Source organism: Phaenicophaeus curvirostris, chromosome 1 (genome assembly GCF_032191515.1).
Source record: "Phaenicophaeus curvirostris isolate KB17595 chromosome 1, BPBGC_Pcur_1.0, whole genome shotgun sequence".
NCBI lineage: Eukaryota > Metazoa > Chordata > Aves > Cuculiformes > Cuculidae > Phaenicophaeus > Phaenicophaeus curvirostris.
In genome coordinates, this window is record NC_091392.1 from 46,090,677 (window position 1) to 46,118,645 (window position 27,969).

At 36.3% G+C, this 27,969-nt stretch overlaps 1 protein-coding gene across 4 annotated transcripts in view; it reads left to right on the forward strand.

The window, feature by feature from the left end:
• LARGE1 (LARGE xylosyl- and glucuronyltransferase 1) overlaps positions 1 to 27,969 on the forward strand; it is a 283,680-nt gene that overhangs the window by 68,302 nt on the left and 187,409 nt on the right. For all 4 annotated transcript variants that reach the window (XM_069857011.1, XM_069857017.1, XM_069857004.1 and 1 more), the window contains exon 2: positions 12,647 to 12,833. In XM_069857011.1, the coding sequence (XP_069713112.1) occupies positions 12,728 to 12,833 (106 nt within the window). In that variant the 5' untranslated portion in view covers positions 12,647 to 12,727. The remainder of the gene's footprint in view (positions 1 to 12,646; positions 12,834 to 27,969) is intronic.

A 27,969-nucleotide genomic window follows, 5' to 3' on the forward strand; every position in this document is an offset into this window, starting at 1 on the left:
TAACATAGCAGACCCAGCTGATGTGTATCTGCCTCAATCAGACTCAGAAATTTCAAGAGCTGCATGATAACAACCTGAATTTGTGATCAATATCCACTAATGGTTTGAAGACTCTTACGACATGCATGTGCATTTTCAGTAATACCCACAACAGTATGGCTAACCCCTACGGATTTCTTGGGAGCCATGAGAAGGTGGCATTTATGACATGTTCAATTCTTGAAATTCTAATATAACTTCAGGTTTCGTTTTAAAAAAATGAAAAGTTCTAGGCCTTCATAGTTGCAAGCATAATTTCAGGCATGAACTTTTAAGGCTTTCCAATCTGAAGATGCTATTTAAGAAAATGAGAAGAGCAGCCCCTTCTTCTTCTCTCGTAGCTGGTGAGGCCACTTTTTTCAATTATGAGACACCTGAGGTTGTCAGGCTGCTAGTGCTTGTTGTTAAAATGGCCACTTAGGCAAAAATAAGACAAATTGCCAGCATTTAAGGGGCATTTTACAAACACCGTTTTCTCTAGTATATTTTTCACTCAACTATAAATTTTTACAGCCTTCAGCCCTACTGTTGAATTATCTAAAGCTTCAGTTTATTTAAAATGCTACTCATTGTCACTTTTAATATATTTCACTGTCTGTCTTTCAAAATCAGTTTAGTGTTTACCTGTAGAGATGAAATATAATTTTAAGGTCAGCTGTAACAGTCAATATTAACAGGTTTCTTTAATTAGTTCAGGTCTGTTTAAAAAGTAAAATATTCTCCTGACTACTGTATATGAGCTAGAAATGGATACAATTCACATGTATTGAAATGATAAACATTGCTCCATTTTATTACACAATGCTAAAAAAGTACATAAATTTAACAAAATACAAACAATTAGAATAAATATTTAGCATTCTATCAAGTTAAAACTCTCCAGGAATAAATGTATTTTATTTTTAAAATCGTATCATTTTAGAGAAGATGAATCGAATAAGGATTTTGCTTGGTGTCATTGCAATGCAAAGTCAGTGGTATGCATTTCGAGATAATGCATATTACTAAAAGAAACACCTTCACATTTTTTCTGTTTTCACAGGGAATGTTTTAGCTTATATAAGAGATAAGAAATACAGTTTTGGCTGAAAAATCAGCCACTTAGGTCATAATTTACCCTGTAATTACAAATTTATGTCTAAATATCAAAAACCATAAGATCAAGCTATTTTTAAGACTGTACAAGACATTTTTAGTGTATTATAGAAGAGTTATAAATAGACTTACATCACTGTCTAGATCTGTCCCTCATCTCCGGCTTTGTCATTCTTAACACAATCAAAACAGGCATTTGAGCTGTCTTCACCTGATGTACCAGAGCAACTTCTAATAACTGAAATACATTTAAGTTTCTTTTAATAACATGGTATAAAAAATATAGTCACTATAAAGTATGCCTTGACATTTCCATAAAACAAAGCAGACAAAATAAGTCTTAAAATTATTTTTTCCTTATTTTTTGACAAATAAAGTAATTGAAAACTTAACATCAGAACTTTTAAGACCAAATTATAAGTTGCCTGTTAAATGTATGCAATATATATTTTTTTACCAGCCATTGATGGTGAAAAAAATACTCCTAGCACTATGAACTGTGAATGATGACTTACTATAAAAGTTCAAACTATTTGATTTGAGCATGTTCTCTAAAAAAAAAAAGACACCCGTGCCCTTTTCAGCCCTTTCTTTAAATCTTTTTGTTGATTGAAAAAGTGACTAATGTTATCTTGGCAGTAAGTAAAACTTGTCCTGCCAAAATGTGTCGTCATTGCTACGGATGAATCTTGGAAAAACAATGTTATGTAATTTATTGTCAAAATCAACCAATGTGTGTAAATCACGGTAGCTACTAATGTGTTACGTTTTTGATAATACTGTGGACTACTTTTGTTGACCTTAAAATAACTGTTGTGTCCTATGTTTTTGTATCTCCTAGCAACAAAAGAAGTTTTAAAAAGTTTTATTTTTAGAAGCGTGAAAGAATTTTTTTCACGATCATTATTTTCATGCTGTCTTGCTGGCAGTTGCCCATGAGCAACTGAGAAAATTCTCCATGAAACACAGGGATCTATAGTAATTACTGATATCTATTGAAATGCGTATATAGGTATTTCGTATCTTGTTGGTGAAATGTTGGTTTTGGGGTCACTGTAATGACCTGAGTCTCTGTACTTGCATAACTGAGTTGACTCCCTTATAGTTTACAATCATTGAATCTCCTGTGTGCCTGCAGTTTATATAATCCTGTAGCTTCTAAATATTGTGCCCCGTATGGTTGTGTTGAAAGATAATTCTTACAATGCAAGAACAGAGTAGACTGTAGATAATGAAACAGACGTTATAGTGTTGACACTTATACTGCCAAAGGCATTACTTCTAGAGAAGATATCCTGATCTGAAGGCCAAGAAGTGGAGAAAGCCATCGATGATGGCACCTAGCCCTGTAGAGTGGAGTGGCTGCATCTGTGTTGTGTAACGTGCTTTCCTTAGATCCCAAGACACTGCTATTTTTCTTTTCTTATATGATTCAAGAGAACTGCCACAGTTCACCCAAATCATGACATGATGTAACGGGAATGTGTTGTATTTCTTGAGGTGTTGCATGATGGCAGTGCCTGAAGGCAGCAAACCTGCTGGGGCAGTGCTAGGGGGGTTGTTATAGTACGCAGGCAACAGTCTTACTCATGATCGTGTAGGGAATGGTCCATGTAGTGAATCCTCTTCAAAGTTCCTCTGATTCAGTATCAGAAAGACCTAGGGGACTCACCTTGAAAGAAAGCCCAGGAGCCAAAAGATGTGTGGAGAACCGTATCACATTACAGATCTTTAACAAGCAAGGGAGCAAAGTATTAACCAGTATTGGTGCACATGGGGCTATTTTAACTGCAACTCCATTGGTTAGATTATCTTTACTTTAAAATACATTTCAAATTATAGGTATTATTTTAGCTTTGGCATCAGTTGAAATTACATTTATATATGTGTGTTTGCATACATGTTTGTACGTATGCATTGATATAAAGATATATTTAATGAACTTCTGATTTTAAACTGTTATTAAGATCTAATATGCAGAATTGTTGCAGAAATAAGTCTTCAGTACAGAAAGCTCAGGTGTCTTTAATAATTCCCTTCGATAGTGTGAATATTTATTATGTGACTTCCCGTCATTCCTACTTGGCTGTTTCTGGTGGAGTGTTCCCATCCAGCAGACAGTAGTCTCAGTCTAGAGGCTGAGGAACTTCTTGACCTTCATTTTTTTAGACTCTTACCCAATATTTGTCCTGCTCTCAGAATATCCACTGCTGAAGTTACTAGAGGTTAGCCCTACCTTTGCTCTGGATTTAAATTAATGATTGTTATTACAACACAGAAAGAATCCAACTGTCTTGAAAGATACCAGAATGTAGAAGCACCGTTAGCAGAGGCAGTAAGATGCATTCTTCCTCTCTTTGCTTCCCCTCATCTCAAAACATTAGTCAGTGCAAAGAATGCTTTATATGACACGTCCACGACTGCACAGTTTTCAATATCCTTGATGATCCTCAGCATCGTCATTATCCTCTTTTCCTTTTGTTAGAAAAGATCTGGCAACCTCCCTTTTGCCCTGAAAATGATGAATTATAATCAAATTTAAAGAGGAAGTGTTATTTATGTGCATTTGAATAAGGTCATTCTTTTTCAGTATATTCATTTTCTTTACAAGGGACTTGCTAAATATTTTATATTTATTATTTCTGCACCTTCATCTAATTGCAGGGTTATAGGAACTTCAGAGAACAATGATGATGATAATGAGATCCATAAGAGATTACAAAGATTGGAATTCTCATGTAGAGGGACAATGAAACATTCAGTTAAAATCACTGCAATTTGAGGAAATGGAGAGAATATCGAAACCCTTAGCCCTATGCCCTTTTTCTGTAGGCAGATGATAGTTTTTAAATGAAGAGTAAAGAGCAATCCAAATTACAAATTGATGTGAAAGAACAGTATTTAACCTGCTTTGTGCAGAGGATCAGACTAGATGACCTCCAGATGTCCCTTCCAACCTGGACTATTCTATGATTCTATGACTCCACTGAAATGCTAACTCCACACATGGAAAATTTGTATTATTTAGTATGTGCTTTTGCCAGTGTCTCCTCTTCATACTAGTTTCTAAAGCTTTGTTCAGCTTTGGTAAAACCTTTAATACTCCTTTTGTAATTGTATTAAAATTGCATGCTTTTCTTGTCCAATACCCACATTAATCTGTGTAGTGCCAAATAAGAAACCGTCAGAAATCTGTATTTATAAAGCCCAGTTTATGAAGCCATTTTCCAGTATTCCAGTATTCAACAACAGTCCAGTATGAAATAACCTAAATCCACAGCTGCCTTTGCTACTTAAAAATGCCTGACACCACATTTTTCTGCAAGAGCTTTGTTTCTATGTCAGGTTAAAAGGAGGAGTATGCAAGGGAAGCCCCTTTCTCATCAACTTGTATAGAACCCACTCAGCCCCAGGAAAACCTAGAGAAATGGATAGTCCTTGAAACCTGCCTGGATGGTATAATATTTAAGAAGAAATAAATACTGGACCTTGACACACAAGGATTTCAGTAGGAAATTGACTAAAAAATGCAACTCAGAACTCATGGTGCTATTTGATGTTCTGTAGTAGCATCAAAGAACTATTGAGAATGTGTAATGTACGTAGTAAAGCAGCACTGCAATCGTAGTGAAGGATTTCTCCTCTGCTTTCGATCATGGACATATACATTACACTTTTTTTCCTATTTGCCTACTCCATGATTATTCAAATATGAAATTCCCAGAAATTCTTGGAAGTTTCATTACATAATTTATTTTAATTTTATATAATTTGGTAGAAATATTTGTGGGTTTCATAATATTTCAGCAATATGTTGTCATAAGGTGAGAACTTTGGTGCTTATATAAAAAATTCAAATTCTTGCCCATTAATTATGAGAGACTTAGTTCACATTTTTTTGTGCATTGATGCAGGTTGAATTTACCTTAGTAAAGCTATATTGATTTATACTAGCTAAAAATTTAACCTGGGATTCTCTGTGCATTTCACTATAATTGCTTATGCACGTTGTTGTTCATGCATAGTGATATAGATGTTAGTTGAAATTTTTAAGGATTTAAATTGAATGGTAACCATATATTTTGTGACTGTGTACAAAACTGTAGAATCATGGAATTATGGAACTGAGTTTTGAAGAGACTTCTGAAGATCGTCTATTTCAACTCCCTGCTCAAAGGAGGTTGCTGAGGGCTATGTGCAGTTGTATTTTGACTATCTCCAAGGATGAAGGCTCCACAATTTCTCCATCTGTTTCACAGAATCATAGAATCATAGAATAACCAGGTTGGAAGAGACCCACCGGATCATCAAGTCCAACCATTCCTATCAACGTATTCCTGTTCCTTGCACGTGGGACTCCAGACCTGGACACAGCAGTCCATATGTTTCTCACTAAAGATGACTAGAGTGGAAGGATCCCAAGGAGACCTCCATGCATTTCTGCTGCTCTCACATACAGAGCAATTCCCCCTCCTTGCCTTCATGGCCAGTCCTTCCTAAAAAGCCTGTATCCATCCATTGCCTGGTTGCTGCAGACAGGTATCTTCTGTCCACATCATTCAATGTCTCTTGTTAGCAGTAGTCCATTCTTAAGAGGGTCCTGTGGTTATAAAATCAAAATCTCTCTTGTCAATCCCAGAAGCGCAACCAATTTTTGAGCCATAAGATCCATCCATTCCTTCCATCCTCACTGTTGGGACTGAGGAGAGAACCAGCTGGGCTTATTTATCTCTCTTTTCATCTTTTAATCTATTGTGTCTATTTCATAAAGAGTGATTTGTGAGTATGATGCCAACTTCTGTTTCCATCTGACAAGCAAGTAGCTGCTCTAAGTGTGTTACAAATCCCCATGTAAACTATAATAACTTGTAGTTTTAGTTTGAGATCTATGCAGTAAAATAAAGGCTTCCTTACTGTTTTGTTGTTTTATTTTTTTAATAATAGGACTTTGCTTCATAGAGGGACATGGATTCTGTTGTCAGGAACAAACACTTCAAGTGATAATTGTTTCCTCCTGTGTAAAACTTACTTATGATTCTTTAATCAGTTTCCTTGTTAGAGCAGCTTTGTAAGTAGAGGATTCTCGTGAAGGTAAACATTGCTTTTGAATAAGAATCCAGGAACTTTAGCTGAGAAACAGAGTATTAGCATCAAAAGTTTTGAGAGTTGTTAATGTGTGTCACACATAGCGCCCTACTTCTGATTTAAACACCATTTTGTTTTCTGTGTGGTTGCATGGACACAATACCTGAGAAAGGGAACTATTAAACAGACGAACCTTTGACTTTTTCAGTATTTGATTATAAAAAAGAAAGATGCCCTAGTATAGAGTCAAGGAGAGCAGTGATGCAACAACATACTGACGTTTTCTTCCAGCTGAGAACAGGTAGCATGTTACTTTTCTTCCTGCCATTATTTCAGGAGGAGAAAACTGGATTTGGAAATATGTGGAGCTTTGTCCTTTTTTTAAGCCTGAAAATCATACATGTAATTATGCTTTGTTCTGTGTGTAAACCACAATCCTGGAGCAGAATTGCTTTACTATTGAAAGATTCTCTACCACAGTTACTACTGCTATTTGTCCACAGTCTCTAGTATGTTTATAATTGAATATCATTGAAATCTCAAATTCTAAGATAATTTTATTATGTATGTGTAGAAGCTTGTTAGTTTTCTTCCATACACAAACTGAGTCGAGTCAGGCTCTGTTTCACTTTGAACTGTGCTCATGTAGGTGAGGGGGTAGAGTAAACCTGGGTTTGGAGAACTCATTGAAAAACAAGTCAGTGGCTACTTTGAAAATAAGAATCACTCTTGGGTTGCAAATGAAATGTGAATAATAGGCAAGATTGATCTTTCTGTCATGATGTGTTTTGTTGCTGCTATCTCTTCTCAACTGATAGATTTTTTTCCCCCTCTCATATTAACAGTGGCATTTTAGTAGAGGCTTAGCAAAAGATTCTTAAGATATTGATCTTAAATTGTGCTATTGCTTGATAATAATTTTAAGCTTGCAGGCTTTCCTTATTTTGAGCAGTCTAGACTTGAAAAGAAAAAAGTGACATTAAAAATGCATGTATAAATATATATATGTTTATACATAGAAAGGAATACATGGGAATGAAAAAGGAAAAATGTGATGTCTGTCACTGTGACTATTCCACTGTCAGGATAGATCCTCATTTCTATGGTGGTGTTGCTTACAACTGGAATCTTCTAGAAAACTTTGATTAACATGACTGTAACAGAATTTTCCTAAAGCCAGGGCACCTGCTGAGTGAAGATATAAAAGAAGATGTCAATCCTGTGTGCCCTCAAAACAGTTAGCACAGTTCTAGGGCAGAACTCAGTTGTGTTGTCAGCTTATTGGCTATTTTCTCTCTTACAGATAGGAGTGAGTTCATGTAACTAGTTGTGAAAGAGTGAATTTGGTAGCATTTGGAAACTGCTGTAATCTGTTCATTTAAAGTGGCTTCACAGAACTCCTGAGGTGAAAGCTGAGTCTGCATTTACCCCAAATCATTCCTTTGAGTCACTGTTCCATAGGATTAAGGAGTCTGATTTGGGGGTTTCCAATACCAGAAAACTCAGTCTGGGAGCAAAGGGAGCCTTAGATTTGTTTCTTTAGCACTTTCTTTCATGTGGGAGAAGAGGAAAAGGTTGATTAAGAGGAGATGGCATTTGCCTTCAAAATGCTATTTCTGTTCTAAGAACATGAGAAATGGAGTATATTTCAAAGGGTTGTTTATTTAAATAAAGATTTGTAATTTAAATATTTAATCTTTCATTTCATAATATTGGGTTTCTTCCACACTTTGTGTTTACGGTACTAAACTTTTGTCCAATATGACAAAAAATCTGCCACATGACAACCAACTTCCATTACTGGAAAACTGCAAGATAAAAAGCTGACTGTTGAGGATTAAACTCATTATAACCCCGTATTAGCAACATTTTAAAGAAAAACAGAAAAATACTGGCTAAGATACTACTTTTTTCTTTAGGTTATTTATATTTTGAGTCTAGCAAAAACTGTGAAAAATCTCGTAAGGATCGGATGCTACATTGACACAAAGCCAAGGGAAAAGCTTTACTGTAGAAATTGTTCATTGACTCTGTGACTGCAAGTGTGGAAAAGCAGAAAGAATTAGATAATATTAATTCAAGGAACACAACAAAGCCAAGGCATGGGATTGGTGTATAAACAGCTTTAACTGTATATATTCATTTCAGTGGCTTTGAAAACAAATGGGAGATTACTGGGATAAGATTAAGTGAAACAAATGCAATGAAATGTATGAAGCAGTTGGAAAAGGTTTTTATAGTAGAGCAGTTAAATCTAGTTAATTGTGTTTGATTTTTGTTTTCATAATTATTTCCATTGTTCCACTGAACTCTTGTGGAATGTCCGACATAGTTGAGCTGTCATGCCATAATTAAAAAAATAAATGGATAGAAACTGAATACCAGTGTGATTAGTGTTGTGTTACACGTTTTAATATATGTGCTGCTCATACTGGTTGAGAGCTGCTTCATATTTAGCTAAGGAGATTATCCTTGATTTAAAACAAAGCAACCACTCTGACAACGTAAAGTAGTTAATGCAAGCATTTGACCGTGTGTGTATGTAACGAAAATCATTTCATTCTCTGTTGGCATGTGGTAAGGAGGTCACGAGTGAGTCTTTGTGATGAGAAACCCAATTTATTTTAATTCCCACTGTGACCCCTCACACAGGCTTTGTCCTACCTAGTAGCCTTTTGCAGCACCATTAGCAGTAATCAAGGATGAGCTGGCCTGAGGGTGCTGTATTAATGTCTGTTGATCTGTACGTGTGCAGTAGGTTTTATAAATCTTTAACTAGCTATATTTTAGAAGTGACTTATGGCATCTGACTTATGACAGCAAGAAATACATGCTTAATGTACGTACAGTTAACTTTTTGTGGATATTACTTGTTTAATCAGATTTCTAAAATGTAATTATATCATGGGTTTTGAGCACGTTCAATATATTAAAACATGAAGACCAAGGTAGAAGTATACCCTGAAATGCCTACACCTTCTGTATTTCTGTGACGCGAGCAGAAAATCTGATTGCATCTGGAGGAGTGAAGCCAAGATGGTGTTTCAGACTACAACCCCCTTCCCAGAAATTTCCTCCAACTGTTCCATTTCACTCCAGGGCTGATTTCGATCACCCGTGCTTTGAGATAAATCCAGTAAATGTGGCTAAACTTGCAGATGTTCAGTGTGACTAAGTGAGTTAGATTTATCTGAAAATACTAACATTAGGTAAGATTAAGAGGGGCCATTATTAGCTGTATTTAGATTAAAACACCACACCTTAAATTGGCCAGTTATTTCCTCACCCTTTCTTTTTCATGCTACGTATTTCTGAGAGCAGGTGTTTAGTTAGCACATCTGTTAAGATTGAAAGCTGTCAGGAGGAACGCTGCATGGCTTTATGCAAGTGAAGTGAACCATCTTATAGTGTATTTTTACTGAAAAGATTAATATAGCTAGAAATGTCACATCCAGAGAAGCTTCATTTTTAACCTATACCATGAAACTGCTTTCCAAGACAATTTAGGTGGTTGACAGTCCGACTTGGCAGCACTGTGGCTTAAGGGGCGGTGGATGCTGTAGGAGAAGGCTGATAGCAATGGCAAGCTCACGTGGCAGAAATGTGCACAGTGCTGTTTTGTTCTGTGCTTGGCCCTTGCTCCAGCCAGTGTTGTCAGTCACGCTCCTTTCATGATGGATATCAATCTGGCATCTGTTGAATTGAAAGGAAAACCAAGTCAAAGAACTGCAGTATTTTCTTTCAATGTATTTGATGATGGTCTGTTGTCTTTACAAATAAACCCCAAAATAAATACATGAATGAGTCCTTTACTTTAAGCTTAGTATCTTCATTGCTATTCATTAACCTTTTATTCAATTGCTTGTGTACATGATGCAGTGTCTAGTTTGGAAGAAAATACTCGGCGGGTGTGGTAATTTTATACATTGAAAATGAATAAGACTCAAGGGAAGCTATTCACGACTTTGGGGAGGTGGGGACATAATAGAAATTTCCTTTAAAATAGTTTATAACTCTTTTCTTTTTTAAAGCACCATTAAAAGAAATATCTCAACATTGCCTAGGGTGATCTATCACAAGCTGACTTGTCTAAGATTTTCCCAAATGTCTTCCTAGTTAAAGATTTGGCTTTTTTTTGGTCTGAATAGTCACAATTTGTAGAAAACTGGATGTGCTGCCTTCCAAGCTTTCCATCATAGCTGAATTGGGACGTCAGTGTTGCTCGTTATACTCTCTTATTTGTTAAGGTACTTTATATTCATGGGGCAGAAAAGCTGGATTTCATCCTCCATGTCACACCTGTTCAGAAACTTAACTTGCACAGATATTTAATAGAATATATAGGAAAAAAATGAATTATTTCCTAAATTTGCGGCCCCAGGATGAATTAATCCACTACCAGGACTGTAACAATCTTCAGAGTCTGTGTGTCTTTATCCCAAAAAATTATATCAGTGTCCTTGTAATAGCATTATTTCAGAAACGTGTAGTGTTCACTCTTACTTTGCTACTTACAGCTTTTACACAGGTATCATTGATAGGAGCTGTACATATCAAGTGCATGTTGCATTATAAGATGTGGCTATCTGAGAATGACCCTGCTTGTGAGGTTTCTTTTTCATAGATTTATTTTGCTGTGCACAGATCAGTAAAAGTGGTGCACATCGTGATGCTAAAGGAGAAAACGAAATGTCTATTTAAAATAGGCCATTCTATGCTTAACTCTATATTACTTTGTAATATACACACAGATAGCAACTCTGAAACCCATAAACCAGGAAAATTATCTGTTTTTTTTTTTTTCAAATAGGCATGTAAAGGACTCTTTTCAGAGTAGGTGTACAAGCTATGTGATGTAAGGAAAAGAAATGAAATGTAGTAGTTTTCCAAATACAGCAAATAAAGATAAGAGTTCTCCACAATGTAGCTACCAAATATGTGTGTCTAACACAGTGACTCTAGGACTACAGTTGTTAATATTAAGTCTGTCCACATATTTTTCGCAAAATCTCTGTGGTGAGTTATTCATTGCCTTGAAAAGCCGACACAATGGAATGCTTTTTGTGCTGGCTCTGGACAAATTATCGTCCATTTTATCGGTTCCAAGGTCAGGAGTACTATCGTGGCTCTTAAACTGTAGTGTCATAAAGCGGGCTCTATTGAATGCTCAAGGAACAGCTCTAAGTTTGCCTGATTACTGCAGCCAGGTATGTCCAGAAGCAGAGTTCTTTGTCTGAACACAATTTTCTTGTCTATAATTCTCATTTTTGCTGTAATTTGATTTCAGAATTGACTTTCACTGCAATATATATGGAGTCATAGAGCTCAGACATATTTTCAAGACACACAGTAGTCATTGTTAACGTTAGTGCAGAAATGCTTTAGTTGCTCATTTCAGCTCAAATGCTTGTCTAAGCACAAGCCAAGGGCTCTGTTATTAAACACCTTGTACTGCCAGAGTGTTTCCTTCGCTATCATTCCTGTAGACCAAATCTTTTTGTTTTTAATTAGAAAACATAAGCCCTTTCACACAAAACCAAACTAGATCTGCATGGACTTAATATCTCCCTTTCCTACTCTATCTTCTCAGTCTAACACTAACCTTCACAAAAGGTGTGAAACATTATCTTTGTGCCCTGCATGCCTGCACTGGTGTGGGAGTATTCATCTTCTGTGAATAAAAACTATATTGTGCCATTTTGCCTCTGTGAAATGCAGAACAGTTATTTTAAACAAATTAAGGTCAGAGATGTTTTTTCCTCTCATAAAAACTGTGGTACTCTCTCTTCTTTTGTCATAGCATAGAGTCTAAAGCTCCCGATATCCCCTTTTGTGACTAAGGAAGCTTCCTTGCATATTTTTGCTCTTTCTCTTCTCCCCTTTTATATAGCGGTTCATAAGCATTGCTTTTGATTAGCAAAGTGGGTCGTTTAGATATGATATCTTTCTGCCCCCAAACTTTACCCATAATTTTTCAGTTCACTCTCTTGAGTGCATGACCACCTGCAGCCAGCTCATTGATCCACTGGTATGAGTTTTGTTCTTTGGGAGCAGGTGAAGAAAAATGGGTTGCTTTCGCTTATCTGCCCAGGGGCACCACCACACGTAGGCATCAAAGAACCCAGAGTTTTTTAGAGTAAGAGGGTAGTGAAAAACAAATTAAGATGATGTCTCTTTTTGTAAGATTAGCTCTGCGTGTGTTTAGGTGATATGATGTGTTTTATTGAGTTATGAGTTTATTGACTTGGTCTGAATTCTAAAACTTAATATTATTAAATATTTATGGATAATGTTGAAATAAGTACTGCTTTGCAGTTGGGGTAACCCTATATTTAGCCTTATTCCTTTAACTCTTTAGGAACACTGGCACAGTCTACCTTTCTGTAGAGAGATAAGGTGTTAAAATATTTTTTCCTTTCTTTTTCAGGGATTAATATGTGGGAGACTGTGGACTATTTGCTTCCGACATAGGAACAGCACTGGGCTGGGAATCTGCACTCCTGAGAGAATGCTGGGAATCTGCAGAGGGCGACGGAAATTCCTGGCTGCCTCTCTGACTGTCCTTTTTGTCCCAGCCATCACATGGATTTATCTGTTTGCTGGGAGTTTTGAAGGTAGGAGGAAAATAATAGCTTGGTCTGGGGTGCTGAATGATTTGTATCGAGGCAAACAAATGCAGATCAGTCATCACTGATTTTATTTAAATAAATAGTATTTGGCTTGCATGGAAGTAGTTCCCAAAGTGCAGATTTCAACAAAGCGCCATCCTTGCCATACTCTCACTGCTGAAGAGGAATTAATTGCTGGCCCCATTTATTTGATTTTCTTCTCATCTTTAAAAAGTGCAACAAATCCCCCTGAATTACTCCTTCTTCTCTCTGTTTTCTAATTTTTAATAGTTAACCTATCCTATGCCCTGTAAGATTTTACTTTTAATTCACATCTTATTGCAGATCTACCCTTAATATTATTTAAAAATATTTTAAAAAGCATCCTTATGTATTTTGGGCACTCTTCATACAACTCTTGTTTTTATGGTCCTATGTGCTAGACCTCATATATATGTGGATGATGTGGACCACCAAGCCTGATTCTGGGACGTGAAGCAGGAATTGTGTCAAGCCTACAGTACAAGTCAGGGAAATGTGTGTCTGGAATGTTTTTTTTCACAGTGAGATCTGCTAAGCCACGGTCACTCAGCTGCACGCTTTCTCTTGTCCTGTGTGCTGCTGCTCACTGGACCAGGGAGGACATGGTGGTACCTAGTTCGTGGAATGTTGGATGGTGGTGGGATGCTGATCTATGAGGTGTAAATGCATCAGCAAAGAATTCTGTGAAATGTTTTATGGGCTCTTGATTTAGTTATATAAATGCCTATTTGGCCAAAACCTGAGGTTCTGTTCTTGCCTTTGTGTTAAGATTGTCAGTTTTGGCCAGTGGTTCTATGCTTATTGTTACAGAACAAACCAATGAATTTCTATATAAAATCTCTTTATATAAAATGAGTTTGAATCCATATCTTTCTGGATGGCAGTGGGTTGCTGGAATATCTTTCTGTCCTCTTCTTTCTTCAGGTATATTGACTTGCAGCTATATAACTAGTACTTTTTATAATCAGATTTGGAATAACCACTACTTTGTTTTTTAAATCATCTATCCGATGAAAGTATTTTCTGGCCTTAGAGGAGTTCAGCAGTGATACTTAAGTTAGGTGGGGTTAAAAGATGCTGGCTATTTTGTCTTACTTTGTGGTGGGCGATTTTGATGGTTGTGGTGGGAGTTTTTGTTTTGTTGGATTGGGTTTGGTTTTTTTTTTGAGATGGAACTTTTTGTGTTTGGCAATAGGTATGTTATTTTGCCAGGAGTAAAAAAGCTGTTCAGCCTTTGTAGCTATCTTAGTACAGACAAAAGCGTTTCAGCCTTTTAAAAACTGTTCAAATACTAGTTTACAGTCTGATAATTTTAAAAAGGCATTGTTTAAATGTCAAGCTTCTTTCATGTAACCTTGGCTGAACAAATTCGTGCTTTGTTTCAAAATAAAATTGGATTCCAAGTTAAATTACAAGTAAGAACATATAAAGATTTTCACTGTGTATTGCATATATTGCTGAATTAGTTACGTGCCAGGTACAAATATTTACTTATGCAAATTTATTTGGTGACTTAAAATTCTGCCTTAATGGGCAGTAACTCTATGAGCTCATTCTAGAATGAAACAGATATGGGATTTGTGTTAAATTGGAAATATAGGGGGTGCTGGCTGCATACTTGAAAACTAATGATCTGGCAGGCAGGACAGTACTGATTCTGTTTGATTTTTAAAAGCTGAGCAAATGCAATCTTCACCTTTTCAGTTTTAGAAGAATATTATGCTGGCTTGTTGTAATGACTATTTTAATTGTGTCCACAGTTGATAATGGCATGCTGCTTTAAATTCCTCTGTGTGTAGAATGTTTTGTTTGTACAGAGAGCTCAATACAAATCTTGAAATTTGCTGTTACATGGTGTTTGAAGTGACTTAAAGCACTCAGTGTGTATTAATCTTAAATGCAAACGAAGGAGGAAAGCCCATTACCTATGAAGAAACCTTGCACTGGAAAAAGACAGGAAGTTACATAAGTTAGTAATTATTTCTGCCATTTTTCTGTATCTATTTTCTTTTCCTTTTAGTTTTTGGATAGGCATGATTTAATATTTGTTGGTTAAAAAAACAAGATCAATTAAAATATTTATTTAATTAAATACTGGTTGGTGGTTTCCTTAAGTTATAGGTATTATGGACAGAGTTAAAGCCATTTTGTCATTTTTTCTGACTTCTTGTCTCGAGTTACTTATCTTTTAAGCAATCTGTGTATACTTGAGTGAAAAACCTCTCACAACAGCATTGTGCCTTGATTTGAAACCAGCAGGAGTGGAGAGTCATCTCTGCCAGAATTCTAGCACTTATTTCTTTGGTTAACTGCCGACAGTGCTAGTAGTTCTCAGTTCACCTGGGTTTAGATTCAGGTGAATGGTTCTTGTTATACTTTTCTCCACTAAGTTAAAGAAATTGTTCGTACCTGTTGTCTTCATAGACTCACTTAATTATTCAGGGTGTCGGGGATGTCAGGAGTGCACTGGTTGAACTCTTGCTCAAATCAGGGTGGGCTTTGGGGTCAGACAAGATTTCTTAGGCATTTATCCAGTCGTGTCTTGACAGCCTCCAAAGACAGAGACCACAGGGCCTTCTTGAGCAACTTGTGCCACTGCTTGACTGTTCTCAGGTGGAAGAGTTTCTCCTTGTATCTGTTTTGAACCTTCTTTGCTTCAATTTATGTATGATGTCTCTCATCCCCTCACAATATATCACTCTGAAGAGCCTAGCTCCGTCTTCTTGCAACTTGCTTGTAGGTACTGGGGGGCTACTGGTAAGTCCAGTCCACAGAGCCTTCTCTTCTTTTGAACAAACCCATGGTAGGCATTTCAACTGCTGCACCACTTGATAGCCCTATGCTGAACTTCGTTAATGTAATTCTTATATTTGGGACCCCGAACTTGACACTGTTCCAGATGTGGTCTGATGAGTACCAAGTAAGTGATCACTTCCCTCGGGCTGTTTGCTGTGTTCCTGTTGAAATAGCCCGGGAAACCATTGACCTTCATCACTGTCCAGGCATGCTGCTGGCTCGTATTTAATGTTCTGTCCTCCAGGACTACCGGTCTTTACCAGCAGGCCTAGTTCACAGCCTATGCTATTATAAGAGGGTTAGTCTTCACAGGGACAGGACTTTGCTTTTTTCATCCCTCCAGCCTCTCGAGGCCCCCTCGGTGGCCCCCTTGCCTATGAGTTTATTGACGGCAGGTTTGGTGTCATTTGCAATCTTAATATGACTGAATTCTACTTTCTCCTTTGAGTCATTGATATAAAATATTGAAAAGGACTGGTCACAGAACAGATGCTGAGGAACTCCACATGTAACTGACTTCCAGACAGAGCATGTACCAGCACCCTTTGAACCCAACATTCCAGCTTGTAGTCCATCTGTATAGATAGTCCATCTGTATAGATTGTAAAATCCCAGCTTGGACATAAGGATGCTGTGGGAGACCATATTGAATGCTGTGCTAAATTCAAGGGAGATCACATCTACTGGTCATCTCTTATTCACAGATCTAGTAATTTCATCATGAAAGACAGTCAGCTTGGTCAAGCCTGATTTACCCTTGGCAAATCGATGCTAATTATTGCTCTGTCAGGCCTAGGTATCTTTCCATTTGAAGGTGCTTAAATATAGTCATAATCACCTCTCCGTCTTTTTTTCACTAAGCTAAAAAGGTTGAGCTAGCTGAGTTGCTGTAGCAAAACATATTGTTCTGTTTTTTCTTTAATCTTTTACAGTTTTTGTTTGTATGTTTTGGGGATTTAGAATCAAGTATCTCTTTTTCAGTACTGTTATCTGCAGTGCTGTGTTTGAAAATTTTGTGTTCTTGATGTAATTAGGAATTACTTTACTCATCCATGTGTTTATATCTAAGAACTTAAGTTATTTATTTGCCATTGCATGGCAGTGGGATCACATTTAGAAACCCTTGATAAGCTCTTTGTTAGTCAATCTGTTACATGAAATAGGCTCTAATATAGTCAATTCCCATGTCCTCCTTTTCAAATACTTTGCAGTTCCTTAGGATAGAATTTTGTTTCATTTGGGATTTTGTTTCTCTTGTCAGAAAGTACACTGCAGCCTGCTACTTCATAGTTGTCACTCAGGTGCTGCCAGAAAGTCCCTTCCCTTGGAATATTCATTGGAGGTGGCATTACCCAAGCTGTGACAGCAACAGCTACTAAAAGCCTCATTAATCATGTATAAATGTCTATTAAGGTTATGAACTAGAATAATAAAGAGGATTTTGAATGGCCTTTGAACATACCTGGTTACTGTTGTTGTTTTTAATAATTCAGAAGGACACCATAATTTCAGTTACTAGTTACTTTGACTGAAAAAGCTAATTATTCCAATGTTCTTCAATTACATTCAAAAGTTGAGGTAATAGAGTAGGGAGGGTGGATTGCATTTAAAACAGGGAAGAGGAAATAACCAAATAACGTACGATGAATTTTCATTAGAAAGAAAATAGCAATTTCACTAGCCAACAGCAGCCCTGCAAATAACGTCATTTTCCAAGTTATATGCTGCACTTTCCTATCCCTTTTACCATGAAGGTAATCTAAAATGGAAACTTGGAACTGTAATTTGACACATGCTCTCTAGATTACCAATTCCTAAACAAAATGCCCACTGTGTCTATGTGGCCTCTAGCAGATTCACCGTCACCTCCACTTTTATAGGAAGAAAATACAAGAGTTATCAGTTTCTTCACGGTAGATCCACTTGAGGTTGAAAGTCTTAAAGTGTCTGTGTAGGGCTCCAGTGTAGAACATAATTAAGATGAAAGGAAAAATCAGTAATGTACCTTTAGATGAAAACTTGAGAAGCTGTGTGAAGTCATGCAGGGAGTCTGTGAGAGAGCAAGAATTTGAGACTGTTTTTTCATCACTGCTAGGGTAACATTTTAAAAATAGAGCCTGCCTTCTTTCCTGGGACTTGCTTTCCTCGATTGTCCTCTTTGCACTTCAGTGTTGTATGACTACCGTTCTCTGATAGCGTATTTTAGTCCAAGTAATCGGTAGAGACATGATTGAAGCCGGAGTTGGGCAAACACCTCATAAAATACAATAATGTGAAATGAAGGAAGGCTGAAAATACTCATCTTAGTATTTAAATGGATTCACTTTGATGCTGTTCACACTCCTTTTGTGTATGCCTTCCATAAATATTCTAGTGAATATGTTAATTGGGAAGACTGTCTACAGAAACAATGAATATCCAGTTTTAATATTCATGGGAAGCAGATTTTGAAATCATATTTGTGAATACTTGAATCAGAAAATTGATTCTGGGAGTTTAGCTTTATCCAGTTAAGTGCCAAAAATTTATCATGTGATCTATGTGTGTGATGAAAACTGCCTGAATTTTTAATGCTTGCAATATGTTGCACATAGGAAGAGGGAAGCAAATAATTAATTGCTAAAATGTCTATCAGACACTTGCAACTGATGAACAAACATCTGAAAATAATCCTTTCACAGACAACGTAATCAGAAAGGGGCAAAATCTAAAACGTTTTTCATTACGATTCGCTCAGTTTGCCTGAATTTTATCTGCTGTGTGTCTCAATAGAATTAAACAAGAACACTTAATCCAGAATCCAATTAAAGTAGAAGTTTCAACCTCTGTATTGATCCCATCATTTTAAAGAAGTTCTGAGAAAAGACGTCTTGAAAGAGTGCCTCTGCGTATAACCACGATGTTGCTGTGATGGGTGCATGAACAGGTTTACAAGTGGTGTGTTTTAGTTGAAATTGGCTTCATAGCAACTCCTTCATAAAAGCTACTTCTGTGTATATTTCCATTCTGGAGTAATTGGTGGTCATCTACTCTTGTTTTGTTTTTGTTTTTTTTTTTTTGAGTTATGCCCAGAATTGTCACTTAAGCACCTCTCTCTCATCTGCAATCAAGATACCTTTTTAAGCATGTTTGCAGTTTTTACTTGGGGATCCCACAAGAATAAACTTGGTCACAATAGGAAAGACATGAGACTTAGGCCAAGTTTTGTTGGTTTATCCTGGAAAACTTCTTTCTATGAAACCTTTGTGATCTGGATATACAGAGTACTGACAAAGTTTGGTTGAAATATGCTGTTGACCAAAAGGTCACTTCTGTGGAAGCTGAGTCTGGTTCTCTGTTCCTCATCTTTAGCTTCCAAGTCAGTGTCACCACAATCAGATTGTGTTTTACAGACATGAGAAGCCTGTCCATCATCTAAGAAAATAAAATTAAAAAGTAAATATTAAAAAAACGGAGTTTTACTTCCCTTCATATAAAGAACCCGTCTGTTGTGAGCCGTGACTGGAAATTTGAAGTAGCAAAATGAGAATGGCCTTCAACAAAGAATGTGAGCCAAAATACAACATGGTTATGAGAAGCTTTTGGAGGTCAAACCACAGAGTTAGTGAGTACTATGTTGGGGTTTTTTTAATTTCTTCCCAACCACTCTCTGAATTAAACTAAATGCTTACAATCCTGCAATACAATTTTATCCTTAACAGATAATGTCCACTGAATAGCTCAACACCTAAATGCTGATGTCAGAAGCGTTTCTTCCTTAGCTTGCCAGGAATTCACATCCTTAACCCAATATAATACTGTCTCAGGAAAAAACATGAACCTTGCAAAAGCCACTACCTTTGTCAAGTGTGTTGTGTCAAATAAAAGCAAGTCCACATTGCTCTTTTGCATTCCAGTACAGGGGACACATGTTCTTTTTTGACACTCATATTTTTGAGTACATGCTTATTCTTTCATAAAAGTAAAGTGAGCTTTAGGCTTACCTTCTTTCCTCTCTATACATCTCCTGATTGGACAGGAAGTTTCTTTGTTTCTAAACATATGTTGACCAGTTTTATCTTGGCTTTCTTCTTCTGGTTGGATCTTAGTTTGTCATTTCTGGGCAGAAGCATAAAGGTCAGGACGAAAAGGAGTTCTTTGAAAGGGAATAAGTTACCAGCTTTGGGACAGCAGCTTACTCTGAATATAATCTATGGGATTTCTCAAGGCTTTTGTTTCATCTTTGTCTTCCTCATTCTTTGAACAAACTTTTGGGAAAAATATAGTCTATAAAAGTTGCATTTTGCAAAGGTGAGCATATTCCTTCCAATAAGAAGAGAAATCTGGATGCCTAAATTCTTTTAGGTCTGCATGGAAGACTAGCAGTAGGAGAGCTATTTCCTGACTATTCCTTTTTCTCTGTTTCAAAGTTAGCTACTTACTATTCATAGTAAAAATATGTTTTTCTGCAGAAAAACAGAAAATCAAGATGAGCTTAAATGCTTTTTTTTTTTTTTTGAAACAAAATGTGTGGGTTTTAAGTACACCAGACCTTCTTTGAGTGCTGGAACTAATGTAGCCTGACTTGCTGTGATGTCATGCAGCCGACTGATGTTGAGGTTGCTTTTCCTACAATTAGGACATTTATAAAATCTAGCTCCCATATGCGTCTCCTGGTATTGAAGTAAATCTTTAGTATATGCTGCAGTGTAAATGCAATGGTAAAATGTATAGCAATGGTGATCTCTCTCTCTGTGTTCCTGAAAATTGTGGAAGCTACATTACCTCTGACTTCTTTCCCTCTAACAAAGTAATTTAAAATTAACCAGCGAGCTTTGGGGAAAGCAGGTCAACAAATATATATGTGCAGGCTTAAAAAAATACCTGAAATATTAATGTTTCAAAAGATGGAGGTGAAAATTTAGTAATTTGATTTTGGTGAATGTTTCAGTTAAATCAGAACAATTAAGTTATTATATTTCAATTTTGGGTTTGTTTTTTTTTAAAAAAACTTGTCGGGTACTTTTTTCAGATTGGAAAAAAGTTTGAAATAAGACTCTTTCTGGCTAGGCAGCAAGTTGTGTCTGTAGTGTCTTCCAGCACTTTTGAAACTTATATTTTGAATACTTATTTCAATGTGTATTATATCAGAAGGGGGAGTCAAGTTAAAAATACATCATGTATAGCTACTCTTATTTTCTGCAGGTAATTTCTTTGGTATGGTTTAGGAAAAGCTGAGGGGTAGGTTAATATTCTGATATTGGATGGACATGTTTTAGGCATGCTTAGCTTAAGAATACCAGTATTTTCAGCACTCTTTATTCCCTCTTTACTCTTTTCAAACATTTTCCAGTCATGATAACCATTGTATTGTCCAGTTGAGTAGTTATTTCCATCCTTTGGAGTTTCACCATTCTTGTGTTGCTTTACCATGTGCAATTCTTGTTTTGAGTCTTGAATTTAAGAGATTTTTTTTTTAAATGTATCTAGATGCCCTTGGAGAACTGAGTGAAATGCACAGCTAACTTCAAAAAATATTGGCTGACAGCAGTCATCTTGGTTCACTCAACTTTGTAGATACCAATAGTAGGAAGAAAAGTTGATGACCTGGAGAATTATATGTTTTTAGCCTGAGAGTCTCTTCTAGCTCAATGATGTTCAAACCATTTGACATATCGTACTGTAGTAATTTTTTATAACCTATAGCATGACTGTCATTCTCCATAGGTCTGTGGAACATGAATCAAAATCAAGGATGTAAACATCAGGCTTTGAAAGCTCCTCCGCTTCTTTTCTTTACAATTCTGTTAAACTGCTTTTAAATTTCTAAATGTCAGAGTTTGCAGAGATCAGTAATAAGGGGGGAGAACTTAAAGTAGTGAAGTTAAAATTAGAGAAAATACAGGATTCATTACATTTTCCTAAGTTAAATTAACAATCCATTACACAGTGTGCTTCTCTTTGGTACATTTACTTTCTTTCTTCTTCATATATATATTAAAGAGAACAACTTATGGACCTAGTTAAAAAAAATTACTGTCTAAATTACGTTGTTCACAGTGAGATACTTCTCAGTGAGGTAGTAATAACGTCTATACCTACTGCAAAGAAATTATGGATGATCTGCTCTCTGCCTACTGATTCCTAAACTTTTGTAGCTGCCCAATGGAATCACTCTCACCAGTGTATACTTTCAGAGACCTGGAGTAGCTTCCAAGATTGGATTTAACATATTAAGGCCCTGAATTAGAAAACCCAAAATGTGTGTCTGCAAAATAAACTGACAATGTGATTGTAGTACAGACAGACCTCCTTTCGTTGGCTGTAATTAAGTGAGCACAGGTGCTGTTAGGGGTAGAGACAGGCCAGTGTGAGAAGCAGATGAAGCCTGGTCAGCTTGTAAACTGTTTTCCAGGCAGTGAGGCGTGGGCCCCTACATCTTCAAAGTGTTTATTGTTCTTCCTAAGTAGATTAAAACTAGTGCATTTACGGCTGTTGATGCTACAATAGCATCTTCATTTGGCTCTCTAGACACAGGATTGAGGTTGTCACGGTGTAGTTCAATATCAAAGAACGTTATGTAGCATTCGTATAATATATAGAGGATTATTTCTGGAGCTGAAATAAAGCCATAGCTAATAAGATAGAAGTATTCTTATATACTGGAAAGGTCTTGAAGAAATTGCTTTGGAATAAAAAACATGAAAGAACTATCTGTTTATTACGTGATTAAGTTAAAAAAAAAAATCCAAAATTAGTTGTGCTTCTCCCCACTATTTCCTTCCTTTCCTTTTCTTCCCTATTTTATCATTCATCTTTCCTTCTTTACATGTCAGTACATTTCTTCTACAGTAGTTGCAGCAGTATTTTGATTAATTTCTATTTCGAAATGGAACTGGCAGACAGATTTGTAGATTCTCCCCAAAATCACGCAGAAAAGTTACTGATGTTTTGTTGACTTGTGAAGGTTTGTAGATTTTTGCCATCAGAGGGACCTTTAACAATCAGTGTCTCTAATATCTTGCATAGTGCAGGCTGTATTCTATTGTAGAGTTGATAGAATAATGCTGGCTGGCAATTCCTGCATCTGATCCATGCCTTCTCTAGATACACAAAAGCTTTTCTCCTAGACAGATTTCTGAACTTGATTTTAAAACTGGTGGAGGGTTTTAGCACATCTTTGAATAAATTATTCCACCTTGTTAAAAAATGCATACTTTAATCCCTGTCCAGATTTTTCTGGCTTCAAGGTAGGAAGTGAAAGATGAGAAGTAGATTAGAAAAAAAATAATTAAAAAGGATAATTTTAACAGGTTCAGTTTTGTGTAAAAGAAGCAATCATGACTAAGATATTGCAGTACATAAAGTGCACAGCAAGAGATATCACCTTGAGAACTGTAGATGAGAGGGCTATTGTGCTACAGTTAACAGAACATATAGTTCTTTAAAAAAGAGATAAATTTGTAGTATAGTTACTAATCATACCATAGCTAATAGAAACTAGTTATCAGGATGATTAGTTGCCATCCTAGGCCATAAAACCTAATTTCCCAAGATTTTTGTTTTGGATTCCAAGTTACTATACCTTTTCACTTGTGAATAAAAGCCCTTCAGAAAGGTTCTAATCAAACTCAGTTTCAGCTGCAAGTTAAGAATGAGTATTAAATTTAAGAAACAAGATTTATTTGAGCACTAATTTAAGAGCTAATTATTACTGAGTTCAAGGCTTATAAACTTATATTGTGTCAATCTTATAATCTTGATTGTCCAAATAAAACATAAAATTTCTGTACAGTGTTTATAAGTTGCCTTTACAGCATTAGGAAATGGAAGATTTCTCTTCAATTTTTTTTACAGCATTAGGGCTTTCAGTATTCTAGAATCGTGTTGAACTAATACCACAGCTTTAATATTTCACAATCAGTAAATTTCCTGCCTGACACTGGATTTAATTTAAACTAACTCCATGATTTTGCTTGTTAACTTTAGTAGGAATAATGTTTTCAGATGAATGGGTGCTATAAAAGCGTGCTTTTTATTCTCTACTAATCAAACTATTATAATGTGTATCTCAAGTGATGTACACTGACTTAAACAGAGGTTTCTTTTAGTCTGAAAATGTAATACACACAGAATGTTTTCTAGGAGTATTAACTATAATTGATTTAGGTTTTTTACCTCTTGCTTCAGTGCATTACAAACCCAAGGGTTTAAGGCAAAAATCTCAACAGAAAAGTTAGAGTTTGGAGGATATTCTTATAGGAAGCAAGTATAAAAATCAATCTGCACAGCTACGTGTAATTTGTTTCCAAGAAACTCCAGCTCTCTTTGAAGCTTTGCCAGTATACGCAGAGGTAAGTAAATCTGAACATAACAATTGTCTAACATGTCTGAGTTGACTGAAGGTATTAGTTGTACACTTGAATGGAGATGTGATAAATTAAGTAGTCTTCTTGCAGAATGCAAATGCCTTTAACCAAACAGTTAAAATCTTCTATTTATCTCCTCCAACTTCTATGAATTCGTTTGCCCAAGAGCTGCCTTGTATTAACTTTACTTCAGAGCCGCTGATGGTGACTATCAGCTTCATTCTGAGTTTCTTGCTCTGGGAGATTTAAGGGCAAAACGTACCTTAGTTATTTTTGTCTTTTTTTCCTCCCCCCAATTTTAAACGTTCTCATATAGCCCCCTTTTTCTTCAGCTACTGTACCTGCACCTCAGTGATTTGCTATTAATAACAAAGATTAAGCAGTTTCAGCTCATCAGAGACAAGATATTAATCATCATCAGGCCCAATGAGAAGTTTAATTTTCTGCCTCTCTTTTTTTCACTAAGCTCTGGCGGCTGTCACTCGCACCAGTGTCTGTGGGACATTTAATAAACTGCTTCTGAAGATGCATTTCAGTGGTTTCTCTCCTTTTATTTCCTCTGTCGATCTCAGTGAGTTTCATCATTGCAGGCTTTAACTGAAGATCACTGTCAGGAGATGGAGAGAAGAAAATGATTTCTTGAACAAAACTAGTTCAGGGACTCGTGGGTTTTATTGTCTTCAGGAGGAAGATGGGTTAAATCAAGATATTGAAAACTACAAGAATTGTTGTTTTGGTATGTGACTCACTAACTACTCCCTTAAAAAAGTCATTTCTACTCTATCTCCAGCTCCTGTTTGTATGTATTTATTTATTTGTGCCTCAGAAGTATGATTAGATTTGTGGTGCCATAGGATATGCAGCATACTGAATCAGGGGATAGCAAGAAAGAATCCATGTAGAAAACTTCATAAATTACACCAGTACAATTATACTAGTCTATGTCATTGTCATAGCTAGCATTATTGCAGTGTAGGAACGGCTTTTACCAGCTAGGTGAAAACAGCTTCCAAAATGACATATGTACCAATAAAAGTAGTCATGTGGGATACTATGCCAATTGACATAACAATAGCTTTTTAAAATGGCATATCTTGGACTAGTAGAAGTTTATCTTGTACAGAAACCCTAAGCGTAGCAGAATTCTTTACTGAGATTATGCTACTACTGTTATCTGTTCACTACAATAAAACAGTGAAGTACTGTCTGCATAGGTGTTACTGTACAGTTTGCATATCCCACCTATTTGAGAGCTTGTTTTATCAGCTTCTAAGTAGTTTTAAATGCAGAAGCTCTCCATTAGGAGCATCAGGTTACAGTTTTGTAAGTCAGAGAAAAATAGATCAGACTAAGACAAAGCAACACAGGTTGCTCAGCAGCTAAGCGGTTAGTCTTCTGTATGCATCACAAGGAACTTATTTATTAGAAACTGAATTTGTTGGTTGAAAAGTGATGTAGCTGATTAATTTGTGCAGCCCATGCTGTGGAAGCATTTAAGTAAAATTTTAAGCAGTTCATAATTGTGGATGCTACCCTGCTTGAGTTGCTGGCTCTGAATGCCTGATTTTGAATCAGTGTTTCTCCTCTTTAAAAAAACAGGCCCCTTCAAATCTGAAAAGTTGAGCACCCAAGAATTTTAACCCAGAGTCAGTGATCGCTTTTAAAAATCTCTGTGTAAAATACACTTCTCCAGCCTGGTACTTTGTTGTACTGGTGTTTGCATGATTTATTCCCTCTTACCAGGAAGGCTTTTATTTAACTGCAGAAAGTTTCCAAAAAGCATCTGTCTACACTGCTCACTTGGGATGAGCCTCATAACTACAGCAGAACTCTTAAGTTTTCTAGTCATGGAACTTCAATGAGCTGTATTAAAAATGGCAGTTTAAAAAGCTTTTCGTCTATCAATAGCCACTTTTTCCACTTTGGGGACTGAAAACACTAATAGGCTACTAAATCAAGACAAAATGACATTAGTTTAGAAAAAAATGCTGTTGCAGTTGATTCAACTAACAGGCAGAACCCCCTCCCCCAACAAGTTGACAACAAATGGTACTGTTTTTCTTTTAATTGACAAGTTGATTTGTTTTGCAGGTTGACAAAGGGGACCCAGATCTAGAATAACATTATCAACTTGAAGCAAAGCATAATGATGTTATTTGGGAAAAAAATATTTACAGCATACTGGAATGCACTCTATGAGCATATCTGATGTAAGGAGGAGAACATGTGTAATTTCCTTTTTTTTTTAAGGGTAAAGTGTTGCCCCTCGAAACATATTGTTTGGGAAAATATTTTCATATATAAAAAGACTTATATTTTTAATAACTAAATAATTATTTACCTTACATATCCAGCAGTAAATCACAAGGAGTAGAAAGATATTTTATTATTATGTTATTTTATTATATTATTTTATTATTTGAATATTCCTTAGAAATATTCCACTACATTCTTGGAACTTCTGTAATAGTTAGACTGCAGAGAAGTAATGGAAAAATCTGAGCCATTACTGAGCAGGGGATGTTTCTGTGCTAAGTACAGTCTGGTTGCACCACATACTTGGTTTAAGAGCTGTGGTAAAAGAGAGACTCTGCTTAGAGGCAGACAGGAAATGGAAAGCTTCTACTAGTGGAAAGATTATCTGTGGTAATTTTAGGTGATGCTTGTTGGAAGAGCCTGATTTTCAGTGGGTGAGAGTAGGAATTGCAAAGTGCATGGATAAAAGTTTGGTATCTGAAATTAATCCTAAACATGAAAGCTACCAGTCATGCTTGAAAATGAATAATTGATATTTGGTAGTTATCAAGCATTGGTTGTAGATATAACTGAATCAGTGTTGTGAAGGTGAAGGAAATCATTAAGTATTGTTAACAGAGAATTTACTATTACAAGGAATACATAAAACCTGCCTATTTGGCCCTCTCATGAATGAACAATATATTGATAAGAAAGAGGAATGTGGTCCTGTAGGTGTGGCATTTTTGGTGATGGTAGATGGTGCAAGGATTATTTAAGGCTCATTGAAGTGTCTCTAGACGTCCCAGCATCTTTTTATTATCAGCCTAGCTCAAGAGTAGAAGTTTTGCATCATCCCCCTCCCCAAGCAAGACAACAGGTGGTTATGTAATTAAAAATAATGTGAAGAATAAAATAATTGAAAGACGATGACTGAAATTCAATAAGGAAGTTGTATTCTACCTCTGTACTCTAATCAGCTGTTCCAGTGTATCACAAAATAATCTACCTCAGATGTAATTAGAACACTTAAGTTCTGGGTAATGCTTTCTCTGCATATGTAAAAGGACGGGTGCACTTCTGGATGCTGAATCTGAAGAGAGGAAAGAAAAGTTTAGAGACTGAACTGAAAGAGTCAACTTTGTCATTATTTCAAGATGGCTAGTTGAACATGAATGTGAGATAATGGCTGTGAGAATCCAGGATACAGGCAAAACCACATTCTTACTTAATACTATTGATTATTTGTCTTCAAAGAAAACAGCAGAGTTGTTAACAAGTTGATGCCAATATCAGCCAAGGATACAGGATGAAAAAGTATATGAAGAGGTCTTTTCTTCTTCAGGTAGCAAAAATAGGGTAAAAGAGAGTAAAAATTCACAGATGCGGTAGTGCAAGACATTTGAAGAATTGTTTCTGAAGATGTTTGTTGACGAAGAAGTGTATCTTGGTACTGTCCTAAAGCATATAGTGGAAGGTCAAACCTCTTCCATGGCTGTTGAACAAGAAAGCAGCTTGAAAAATAGTGAAATTCTCACAAAGATGAGCACTGCACATTTATATTCAGTGCTGCAAGCTGACTAGACTTTTCATTGCGTACAGAAGAGGATTTGATCAGAACATAACAAGTTACAGCTTAAAATTGCAGCAATGGGAGATTCAGGTAGAGTTTGAGAGGAAGAAAAGCGGCTCTGTACGTAAGGAGTGTGAAGTGATAGATC